The sequence below is a fragment of the Anas platyrhynchos genome, chromosome 1, assembly GCF_047663525.1.
Source record: "Anas platyrhynchos isolate ZD024472 breed Pekin duck chromosome 1, IASCAAS_PekinDuck_T2T, whole genome shotgun sequence".
NCBI lineage: Eukaryota > Metazoa > Chordata > Aves > Anseriformes > Anatidae > Anas > Anas platyrhynchos.
The window spans coordinates 62,554,232-62,567,088 of NC_092587.1; the positions used below are offsets into that span (position 1 = coordinate 62,554,232).

The window sequence follows — 12,857 nt, forward strand, 5'->3', positions numbered from 1 at the left end:
ATATTTTCCTTGCTCACTAGCAGAGATGTATTTGTCTTTTGGGGGTTCCTTCCCAGCTTTAAAAATAAACAACACACATGTCTATGCTTTGAGGCAGAGGACTGATAAGGAAATAGCCATAGTTAGTACTAGTTATTTAGAGGAATGGCCTGAAACAGGACCTCTTAAAGACATTAGATTATCCTCTATACAAATACGTGCAGCTTCATTAATGTGCTGCCATCACTTTTAGTACAAAATCATCCCTGACTGCAAATGCTGTAACACAAACAATTCCAGAATATGCTAGGTTAGGAAGCAATGGGCTCAGAATTACTTTTTTTTTTTTTTTTCACAGTAATTCTGTGTTACTTCCCACTTTCAAATACAAGCACATTTCTATGCACAGAAGAAATATAAAACTTTGTCTCACCATTCCCTTTTCAACCAATAATAAATATTAGGGGCATTGGGAAGAGAAAAAAATGGTTACAAGGTTATCAGTACAAGTACCTTTGCAGCAACACATATACACCCACTACTTACAGGCCTAGTAGATTTGAATCTTATCCTAACACTCTACTGTTACACCATTCTCCCTTCAGAAAAACAGTGCATCCAGTTTGGTAATGCAGATTATTGTAGCAGTATCTAAACAAAAATTACATCATCCATCAGGCAGAATCAGCAAGTGACACATGGCATGCAGTGTGCTTTTTATGGCAGTATAAGTGATCGTGGTAGCAGGTCCTGGAGCTGAGCTATCAGGCATATTGTCAGTCACAGGCAGTAGAGGCTGGCAGGTGATATTAAGGACACGATGCAAGAGAAAGCCATGGAAGAACCTGAAGCTGTTGAGTTTTAACTGAGAATAAGTAAGAGTATTGTTACATTCTGGCCATGAAATATGTGCTGCTCTTAAAATACTTAGTTTTAATACATTATTGTAAACCTCTCTTTAAAGGCTGGTATAACTTGGAGATACATCCATTCAGTTGACGGATGAGGTCTGTGTCACTCTTATTGCCTGTTTCTAAGCAGCTCTTCTTCCCCAACACAGCACTCAAAATGCTAATCATATATTTCTAGTATCATTCGGAAAATATCATGCAAAGCCCCTTGGTGTTAGTAAGTACTCTGTTCTTTCTTAAAGATGTCGTTTGCATGCGGTATTATATGGCATAGATTGTAATTGTAATAAATCAGCCATGGAAAATACAAACAGATCGGTGATATTTTCAGGACTGAACCATTTTGCATGCATTACCTTTTTTTTTTTTTTTTTTAAATCTTACTTCCTTAATATTTAATGCTATTTTTAGTTTATTTCATATTTTATACAAAATAAAAGCATTATTTCTTACAAAATAATTAATATTGCTTTCATTTTAGTGTTATGGGGGTTTTCTTTTGTTTCTTTTTTAGATAACTTGGGTCTAGCATTTGGCCCAAAGATAGACATGTTCTTTATAGTATTGGTTGACAGTAATGTTTTGTTCTTGTGCAATATCAGACAGATTTCTACAGATGCTAGAAAGGGATGAACATCATCCAGTAACTTTCAGTCCTGCATTTGGCTGTTTGCCTCACATTCCTGGACTGAAAAACTGAGGTGATGCATAGAAGGCAGTGTGAGATTTTCATGCATTGCTTCATCAGTTTGCTTGGAAAATCTCTAAAGAAAGTTCTCCCAGATTCTCCAGACCAAGCTCTAACAGGAGTATGCAGATATAGGCAAAAAGACAGGCAAATGTTTAGCTAACTATACAGCATAGCTATAACGTATAGCTAACGTTGACTAAATGTATCTTGAAAATCTGTTCTTATTTTTTTTCCAGTGTGAATCCTTTACACTGGGTTCAGTGAACTTTCATAGTGACTGTGAAAAACCCAGAGATACGTAAGTCCCATTTAAAATTCAGTACAAACGTTTGATGAGGAAAAGCTCTCTATGTTTAATACTGAAGCTCAGACTGAATCTATTTGTGTTAAGTCAGGCACAAAAACTAGTTTGAACATGACTAAACATATTGCAGGATGTGGAAAGTGTCCGTGTGAATTACAAGTCTTAACAAGCTATTGCTTGATTCCACGTGAAATGCCACTGAGATGTCACATCACTGCAAGAGTAGTGTTAGTGACTTAAAAACAAGCATACCTCTCTCTTAAAATGGGTGACTTTAGGGCTGGGCACAGCTAATCTTCCTCATTTGGTATCGTCACACAATTGAAAGCAGCTGTGTCACACCAGAAGGGACTATCACAGGAGGAAGAAGCACATTACAAGCTCCTGTCTTCCTCCTCTCCTGGATTTAGAAAATCTGAACCAGTACGTCTAAATTTTTTTAAAGGTTCATAAAAAGTCTTTATTTTTTACTCCAAACTTCAATTACTTTATATAAATCACTCACAAACATTATGCTGACTTTATTAAATCTGTTGTTACACTTCACTGCTTTATGAGGCTATGCAGCTATATGGCTGAGACAAGCAAGACATCAGTGTTAATATACCAAAAAGAGTAGGGTGTTTTCACTTACCGGAAGAGTAACAATCTAATGGTAAAAAATTACAGTCATCTGAAGGTCAATAGTTCAGCCAAGTGTATAGGCGTGTGTTCTTTGTAGGATGACTGATCTGAATTTTTAAAAAGGTTGATCATATAAAAAAAATTTAACCTTTTAAATGTTATTGCTTCCTGAATACCATGGTTTTGGTTTGGAAACCTGCCAAGAAAGGCTTCTTGATGAACACATCCAGTTCTGGTTGTGGCTAATGAGATCTTTCTAACCGAGGAAGCATTCATGGACAAGCCAGAAATCCCTGAGACTTGCCTTTGGAACATCCCCTTCTCTGCTGGTTTGTCTGCAGAACAAGGCGATGCTTGCAAACAAACATAGGGCAGAAGTAGATCAGGTAGGTCTTCCCTTCTGAGAAGGGCATATAAAATTGCAGGAATAATTGTTTGTTAGCATTTAGAGGGGGCACGACAGAGAAGCACAGATGAAAAGGCTGTTCCAAGATCACTGAGGGACTTGTGACCTGGCAGAACACGCACAGCAGTGCCTGATGTGCAGCCTGAAAGCAGTACTGCACCCCTTCCCCAGCCTGTGTCATGGCAGACTTCCACACACGTGGAGTTTAGCACTGTGTGGGAAACGGCTTCATTATACGTAATAAGGCTGTAGATCAGCGGGTTCTCTATAGATTGAGGTAAGGTCTAAAAATAACGTAACCTGTTTCAAATTGCAGAATATAGTCAGAAGTGACTATATGCACGGAATATACCATGAACTGATAAAGATACTGTCATCTCTTTTTTCTTAGGCTGGTTATTATGCCTTGATTAATTCAACCACCTCAGAAGCATGACTTGGCCTTTGCACTACCTGCGAGCATGGACACAAGAGATTACTTTTAACAAGATTAGGAACTGACTACGGTGAGACTGAGTTTCCAGGTTAGAGAGAGCTGAGAAGCGTCTGCTAAAAATCTCACAAGTGCCTTTAAAATACCACCTTACAGAAAGAGAAGTCTGTGCATAACTCTATAATCAAAACCCCCCATTTAAGTAAATATATCTAGCAAAAAAAAAAAGTTAAATCATTACTGTTTTGGCATCACTGAGAAACTGTCTGCATAAAAAGACCAAACGAGGAATGCAAGATTCAATTTTGCATTCTTTTCCATGTTTACATGGATATAAGTGCTCAGATCCTGTGGTTCATGTTTGTATTTTCCCTCCAGAAATCATCACAGTTCCTCCAGTTGTTGAAAGTTTGCTATTAGTGAAGAATCGGAGCAAAGAGGCTTTGTTCAGGGAAGACAAGGGGAATTGCAGACATACATGCAGCTATGTGCAAAGAGAAAAGAGTTAGTTAGGATTACCTGACAGTCTGGCAATCTGGCCCCCTGGCTAGTTGTGAGCCGTGTGGCGGTATGGAGGCAGCAGGCTGCTGACAATCTACAAGAAACTGATAAATTAGACATATATACAGAGAGATTACAGAGCAAGGGGTTAGTAACAGCAGTACACAGGCTGTGCATCTGATGGGGAGATTTAGTGAGGAATGTTTGCTTGGTTCCTTATCTGACAGAAACACCTTTTTCGTGATAGTAGTAACATTACTTCTTTTCTTTTCTGCTCAGAAGTAGAGAAGACATTTTCACTTGCCTTCCCTTAACACTGTCAAATTTTTGTTTAAACAGACAGCCTAACGGGCTGTGTTCAGAATCTGGGTTTAAACCTCGTACTCATCGTTCTTCTGCAGGTGATGAAGCTGTTTTGCTTACATTTAATATAAAAAGTGTCAAAAAAGCTAGTAACAATTTCTCCAGATAACTTATATCCATAAAAGAGATGCCTTCTCATTATGGTATTGGAGAAAATGTTTGCAAGAAAGTCTTCACAACTTCTAAAGAGTGCTTGTGAGATATTTTTTTTTTAATATATATAAAAAGGAAAAGGGGAATTGTTACATTAGGTTTTCTCTATTATATTTATATTATTTTAACAATTTTCTGCCAAAGCATTTTCCACATAAATAACTTGCAAAGCTAGTTCTTATTAAATAACAACACAACCAAATAATCCTTTGAAGACAGAAAACAGCTTTGAACTCCATAATATTTGGAGGAGTTAAGAAAAGTAGCTGAAGAAGACATAACCCTGCTTTGTGGCTTACTAGTTTCCACCAAAATTTACATATCTCAAGATGAGCTAGCATTCCCCACATTAGTCTGGCCACAGCCTGCATGACTCAGGTTGTCAGAAAGCGCACTCATCAGGGTCCTTTTGAACATTTAAAAATATGGGTGAAATTCAGACCATCTGGAGAGCTACTGGAGATCATTTTTTGTCTCCAGCTGCATTTGCAGATCTGTCATTAGGTCTTGCTGCTTTAACTTGATTCTCAACCTAAAACTTTGGTGGTAATGAGTTACCTAAAAATGAGATTACACAATTTCATGTGATAGGAAAGATTTTATTTTATTTTTTTCAATTGGCTACTACTTAAAGGTCAACATCAGTAGTCTTTTCTCTTTAAAATACGGATGACTTCTGAAATCTACATCTATTCTTTGTCTCAGTCAAGTGGAAGAACCTGTGAGTAATTTCCGATCAAGTCTTTAGATAATAACAGGTACAATGCAGAGCACCACAGCTTCCCAGCAACGAGCATCATATCCAGTACCATGACATTTCCTTTATAAGACCAGAAAGCTTCTCCTTACTCCCTATGAAAATCTGTGCTGACCTCCAGTGGGTGGAAGCAACATACCCAAATTGCTAGTTTCTTCTTGCTTCAGCTAGCAGGAGAGGATTTTGGACCTATTTTCAAGCTCAAAGGGATCTATTTCAGAAATATATATGCATAGCTATATATGCTGGCACCATTGTGTCAGGAAGCAGAAACAGAACAAGGAAGGATAGTGGGCCATTCTCTCATATGCCAGGATGGTCACTGTAGTCCTGAGAGCAGAGGAGTACATGAATTTGCAACATACCTGAGCTAAGAATTGAAGGGGCTGTCACTTCAGCACAAGGTTCAGATAAAAGTGGTGCCTGACAGACAGAGCAGGCTAACTGTAGAAGGGTAATGATGGTGAAAGAAAAAGTTAGTCTTATTCTAAACAAATTAATTTTTAGAAGTCCAAAGCAAAGTTGTCCCTGACAGCTTAAAGGAGGTAGTCAGTGAGAAACCGAAGACAGCAGAATGCTATGTGATGAAAAGGTGTGGACAGGTTTCACAAATGCAGAAGGAATTGTTCTGACAGGCTTTGCCAGGAACAATGAAAATGCCTAATTTATGATCCTATACTAATATCTCAGACATCCTGCAAATATTTTATGAAGCCTCTTCGTCTGCTAGATTTGGCAGTGTGCATAAATACAGAACCAGATACTGCGAGGATTATGCAACCTGGATAATGACTGTTTGACATGAGTAAACTCCCTAGACTTCACATGAGGCAGCAGCTCTACTTGGCACCAGCAGCGCTCACAGAATCTGGCTCGCCCCCAGTCACACCAATATGAAACCTAGTGATCCACATGAATTAAAATGGCTGAATTGTCTTCCTACACCCTCCAGGAGTGAAGTTTTGAAAATTATGCAAGGAAAGATTTAAGCAGAATGCATATGGATCACATCTATGCATTTCAAATTCAAAGGGGCTCATATCTACTTATGTCCAGGTAGCTGTGCCAGAGCCAACTTTATTCCTTGTATGCTTAATCCTTTTAAATGTTTCAGAGCATTTGTAGCCTAAATTCTTTAATGCCATGACAGTCATAAAATGACTTCTTGTTATGTCATGTTGAAAGGTGAAAATGAGAAGACGGTATTTGGTCTTTCTGTTCTGCTGTGGAGCTCCTGTCTGTATCAAGGATTGCTTATTTCTGAAATGCCCTGTTGAAGGTTAAAAGTTTCAAACGTCTTTACTGGCTTTGTGGGCAATGTCACATACCATAAAAACAGGGAAAGACAGGCATGTGTGCTTGTTATAAAATAGTAATAATAATAAATTACATTGTTAGAGGCCTGTTCCCCTATTTTTCAAACCTGAGAGAGTGCCAGTCTAGCTACCAAGCAAAAGGAGTTTGTCATTTGTGCAAAAGATACTCGAGGAACAGACACAGTTTATATATGGTGTGTCCTCAGAAAAGAGCACCAAAAAATGATAAAGTTATTAAATACAGACTCTTTTATTTCTCTTCTCTACTTGCTGTGAGGAAGTGAACTACTGAGGCAGGGTATGGGCTGGCTGATGTCCTAAGAACCCTTTTATGATTCTATGAACCTGTAATAAAGAAATGTAATTCAGTGACAATTTCAGTCATAAACAGCAAAGAGGAGCTATTCTACACGCACAAAAGTCATATGTCAATTTGGACTGAATTCAGCAGGACATGAAGTGAGTACTGAGTCCTACAGCAGTATCAGACAATGGTCACTATAGCATCTTTTGGAGCTTCAGAGGCTTGATTCCTACTGCAGATTAGGCCTGTTCAGATTTTCCAGTTCTTAACATTTCGGCCATTTGCTAGGAATGACAATGTGAAGGGCCCAGAGATTTTCTCTCACACATTAGTCACTGTTGATTTTCCTTTAGAATCTAATGCCCAGTCCTAATTGGGCTAATCAGCTCTTGATGTAAGAGCTTTAAAAATAACAAGCTTAGTGAAGCTACATCTGCTTATATGAGGACTGAATGTGCAACTATAAATTAGTTGCTGAGAGCAAGTCTCAGAAAAAAAATATTTTCCTGTGCTTCCCTTTGGCTCAGCCACCAAAACAACACATTTTGCTCATGTCACAAGGTGTGCTCTGCCCTCCAGTCTATGAACTGGGTGACTCCAATCAACACAGGGCTGCTAAACTGGGTTATTAGTGTCTGAGAGGTGGGTTTGCCTGCTGTTGACATCAGCAATGTCCCCAGTGAAAATCCTATGTGCAAGCATTTTTAGTCCCACCTGTTCAAGACCAAGCAGACTGCAGTGGAACATTTCAGTACATTTTGACACTCAGTAAATTTGACAGCACTCTACAGAGATCGGTAAGACCAAGAATAGTAAAAATCCTAAGATAAGCACTGGGGATGCTGTGAATGAGTAACTGATATATAATACCGTTTTACGTGTGCCTAGTTTAGTAAATCATTAGAGAAAATTTTCTTTTATCTGAAAAGATTAGACTGAGTCAAGCAACAAACCAAAGTGGTGTTTTCCCTTTGTTTGTTTGTTTAAAAACAGTTAGTGTCACATATTTGGTATTTCTGATATGGAAAACATTGGGAAATCAGTTCTTAATGAAGAGAAAAGCTCTCCGGAAATGCTTTTGGAAAAATGTGAGGCAGAGGCTTTTTTCAGTCTTTTAAGGCAAACTTCTCTTGGTATCTCATTGACCACTCCAGGCTGACTGAAAGTCCTTTTATCCTAGCAAAATGTTTTACAGCATCTATAGCAATTTCACTTCGTGTCATGCTACCCAATATTAACTGAACTTGCTATATGAAATTTGAAGAATTTGATAACATGTCCGTGAAGATGTTATTGACAATTTACTTGAAAACAGAAGCTGTTCCTATTTACATGGTAATTATTTTCTTCCCTCAGATGTCAAATTAATAGGAAAGAAGGAGCAGTTAATAAGATGAGTCCAAAGTATTGGGCAAAGAACAAACCAGTAGTCTTCTGGTCATGCAGAGGCAGAAATATATTGTATCACACTGCAAGTCCTACAGAGACAATAAATCAATCATCTCTACTCAAAGGTAGGGAACATGGAGAACTTCCAAACTCAAATGGCAAACATGATATGTCAAGAAGAACAGGGTAGAGGTTATTAAAACACTTGTCCATCTTGCTGAGTTGAGATTTGTAGAAATGCTTTCAAATTGTAATCTGAAAGGATGAGGCAAGTCCCAAAACTGTTTCTGTACTAAGGAAAAAAAAATCCTTGTTTTGTATATATATAATTTTTGTACTTTGTTAAAACAAAACAAAAAAAATGTTTACGCAGATATTTGACTAGTTGGTTTCACTTATCATTTATCTCTGCATTTCTAATGGATGCCAAGAAAACTTTGACCTTCCTCAAGGCCAAGAGGAACTTTAAGTGGCAATGGTTATCGCAAAGAACAGCTGGTGAGAGGACAGCTGTGGTTCACTGTAGGAAAAAGACATGAACAATGGTACAGGTCAAAGATCAGAAGTCTCTCTCCCTTCTCCTGCTTCCAGGGTCACTTTGGGTCTGGAAATAACAGAGTCAGTTTTGCCCTGTACATAGCCCCAGCTGGTAACCCTGCCAGCTATAAAATGGGTGCAGCTCTGCATTTCTGCAGGACAAGGAGGGAGCTACAGCAAAGCCACGATGCAGGCTCCATGCAGAGCCTGGCCAGCCTTATGAACCCCAGCCCTCTTAGAGCAGGATTGACTTGGGTTGTCCTGGCCTCAGAGCAAAACCACCAGTGTAGGGGGGAGTTGAGCAATGGTACAGTGCCACTGCACAGCTCTATGACAGCCAGCCCTGTTCTGGTATCAGTAGTGCTCAGGAAAGATGATAAACTTCACCAGAGACAAGTTAGCTCTTACACAGACATTTGTCAGTACCCAAATCCTCTGGTTTTTCCCACTGAGTTCTCTCTTTTCCCATTAAACTGAAAAATGGATAGTTGATTGTAAATAGACAAATATATCAACCAAGTATCAGTTTTGGCTTATGTCTTGGTAAAGCTGACCAATTATGAATTTTTTATGTCAAGTCTTAGAAATATCCAGGTAACTCACATCTTAAGCTTAATATTAAGAAAAATTTGGCATCTTAGATTATTGTTGGTTGGAGATGTTTCAACAACAAAAGTGTTCTTCCACAACTTATTCCTTAGTCTTCCCAATAACTATTTGAAGAATAAACCTTAAGAGATGTGAGCCTGCTGCTGAACTCCGATTTGCACACAGAGTGGAAGGCATCAACAATACCTGCACACAGAAGCAAGCTGCAGTAGGATGCATCTAAAATCTTCAATTCCTATCACCTCTGCCTGTTCTCTTTCTTCCAAAGGTGGCCCAGAAAGGTCCCACTGTTTCTACACTCCCAAGCTTCTGACATCTGCTCCTCCCTCCTCTTCTTTCCTGTTTACCTTCCAGATGAGGTCAGACAGGACAGTAGCTCTCAGTAAATGTAACTGAGAGCCTTCTGTTAGTTGCTTCTCGGGTGATTGAGCTTATTGGAACAGGTAGGGTACTTAATTGCTATTTTCCTATAACATCTAGAGAAGTGCTACCTGCCTTACCTGATCTCCACAATGCAACTCATAGAGCTTTACTAACAACTTTCCATGCTATCTGATATATTCACATGGGCACACATAGGTAGTTCCCCAGAACATGTCAGGTTTCTTGGCTTCCAACTCTACGACAGTAACAACATACTTCCCCCCATACACCCTTTATTTCCTTATTTTGCATGACTTGACTTCTACTTTATTTTTAGACCTGAATTATCCCCAACATCAAGAGCTATTTCCCTATTAGCCCATGTGCTTCCGTAATAATGTGATTGCGACTGTATGTTGAGCTATCAAAGCTATGTGTCAGCCTTGCCCTTTGCTATAGCTCGTATTAAGAATACTATTAAAAATTAAAGGAGAGGGGAGGGGGAAAATGAAAAGGAAGTTTTTTTTCTAGTCACTAGCAAAATTAGTGAAATGTATTTTTTTCTCCAGGGTTGGGCAAAGAACATTAAGAGACTTCTTGTCAGCTCTGTAGGTTTTTTCACACTTTTTATATCATGATGTATTTATGTGATTTTCTCAAATGGTTTCTATGAATTCTTTAAATAATTCCTCATTAAATCTGTCAAGAAGCGAAATAATGGGTTAGTAAAACAGTAGAAATGGGGATGGGTAGAAGCTGAATATACATATATATATATCCGGTTCCTTTCTTTTATATACAGTTCATAAAAAGCACATTTGGAAAGGTCTGATGAGTCATGAAATACTTATTCAGTAAAAAGATGCACGCATTTTAAACATTGCAAAAGAGGAAAAGGAAGGTCATAAAAATACAGAAATCGTCATACTTCTGGTCTTGTCGATCACTCATCTTTCATGGAAACATAAGTGTCATACATTTCAGAAGGCCACAAATACATTCAAACAAAAAGTACTTGCACTATTTTATAGGTAAAGGGCCTGATCCAAAACTTGAAGTTAGTGGGAACAGTACCTTTAGTAGGCTTTGGAAGAAACATAAAGTACAACTATAAGCTTTAATAGCCCTAAAAATGCAGACAGGGAAATACTTACAATTAGGGATACTAGTCTTGATTAAAGAATTGCTGGTGAGCTTACTCCATACATCACAACATCTTAAGGAACTGCTCTATCAGAGAGCTAAAATATCAGCGTGTCTAATTTAAACAGATACTCACTTCTGCTTTGCCTATTTTATGAGATGAGAAGCACAATATTGAATATTCCTGTATATTTGATGGTAAAAAATCAGTAAGTCATGAAACCACATTAAACCTTGTCATAAAAGAAAATAAAGACAGATGGCTTTTGTTACCAACATTTTCAAGAGACTTGCAGAGCTGTTTTAGTTAATTAATAACACTGGATTCCAAAGCCCAAATTTTTCATAGAAAGCAATATCTGGTAACACACCTTACAGATACAATGTGTCACCTGTGTACCTATTTTGCTAGAAACAACCAGAACTCTAATAAACTTTTATCAAATAACTTCAACAAATGATGTTAATATTTACTATTCCATCTAACAATGACACCATAACTTGGATACAGAGATAAAAATGTCAATAACCTTTTAATGAAAATATACAACAGTAAGGCATGGGTTTCACTGCAATCTCTTTCTTATTTTTCTTTTTTTCTTTTAACCTTTTAACAATCAGATTTGGCTTTCTATTAAAAATAGGTTTTATTTTGGAACTGCTGTCTTTACACAGGGAAAAATACAAATAAAAATTAAATGTTCATAGAACTGCAGTGAATTCATGCCATAATAGCTAAATTATATTGAAGTAGCTAAATTATATTGAACAGCATGAAATGTATGGCTTTGGTCTCATCTGTGATAATTGGAAAGCTAAATATAAGAAAGCAAAAGCGTAGAGCAAAAGGGTCCTATTCACAGTGGCACCAAGAGGTAAAAGTACATTTAGCCAGCTGATTTCTTCATCAGTTACAGCCAACTAATGTCCTTGGCAAGGATACTATTCTTCAAATTCAAAACGGCCTCCACAAGGACAATGTACCATGCTTGAAATAGCATAAACATGTAATGCTCATTAAGCTTAGTTAAATGAGCATTCAGATGCACAACATGGCCCCAAGAGCAAGAAGGTATATACATATATCTGTATATATGCACTAATAACACTTATTAAACAACGAACAATTATATACACAGATATGGCATATTTACAAAACCCACAGAAAATAGAAGAATGAAGAACAAAAAGTGAATATAGATAATAATGTCTGAATTATCTTTTTTTTGTGAAGAGCATCATGTTCAGTAAAAAACAACAAAATAAATAAACCTAACTTTTAAAAACCCTGATAAAATCCCATCATATCTGTTTTTTCATGGAGAGCAGAGACACACAAGACCAGTAGCATAGGAGCCTTGCATTTGCCAGTAGCCTGCCTGATTATACAAGCTCAGACACAACATTCTCAAAAGTAAAAAAAAAATATGTGGAAAACTGTTCATGGGATGACCTAAGCAATCATGAAGATCTACAAAACACCCTCTTAACAAAATTCAGGTATCATCTGATAATGTTCCTCAAAGAACTTCTTCCACAATAATTTTCAAAATAAGCTATGCTTTCTTCAGTGTTGAGATTTCTAACAGCCCTGCCATTTCAAAAGTGAAAGAAGTGCATAAAAAAAGCAAAGTTTAGGTACTGAAGTAGTGCTTACAGTAGCAAGGTTCAGAAATCTGTAAAGAGCTTTGTGACTCTGGTAATTAAATTCAAAAGCAAAGCTAGAACAATACTTTTTGTAAAATATTCCTAAAAAAAAAATAATGTGCAGAGCTACAAACCTTGAACTTATGACTTAATCACCACCTAATGAAACAAGACACAAATTTACTATCAAAAACATATTCTCCCTACCTTTCCAATGCTGTGAGGTGCATGGTCATCTCTGTGGAGAGCCTCTGCTGTGGAGGGCAGCATCAACCTGAACCTCCTTCAGCTATTTGCCCAATCCCTTCATTCAAAAGGGGAGGGTAAAACCAGGTTCATTTCCTACCAGGACTTTCTACTTAAAATATTCCAATTGAATGTGCTTTCCATGTCTCTGCATTGCCTATACAATGTGAAGAAGCCAGGA

The 12,857-nt window shown here is 37.7% G+C and overlaps 1 protein-coding gene across 12 annotated transcripts in view; it reads right to left on the reverse strand.

The window, feature by feature from the left end:
* The window catches only part of BICD1 (BICD cargo adaptor 1), a 174,539-nt gene that overhangs the window by 8,144 nt on the left and 153,538 nt on the right, over positions 1-12,857 (reverse strand). For 3 of the 12 annotated variants that reach the window (XM_027471489.3, XM_072039368.1, XM_072039397.1), the window contains one exon: positions 3,868-3,943. The exons of 8 other annotated variants lie outside the window; for them this stretch is intronic. In XM_027471489.3, coding sequence (XP_027327290.1) covers positions 3,868-3,943 — 76 coding nt within the window. Of the gene's footprint in view, positions 1-3,867; positions 3,954-12,857 lie in introns of all 12 variants that reach the window. One more of the 12 variants, XM_027471779.3, reaches the window with a different exon arrangement.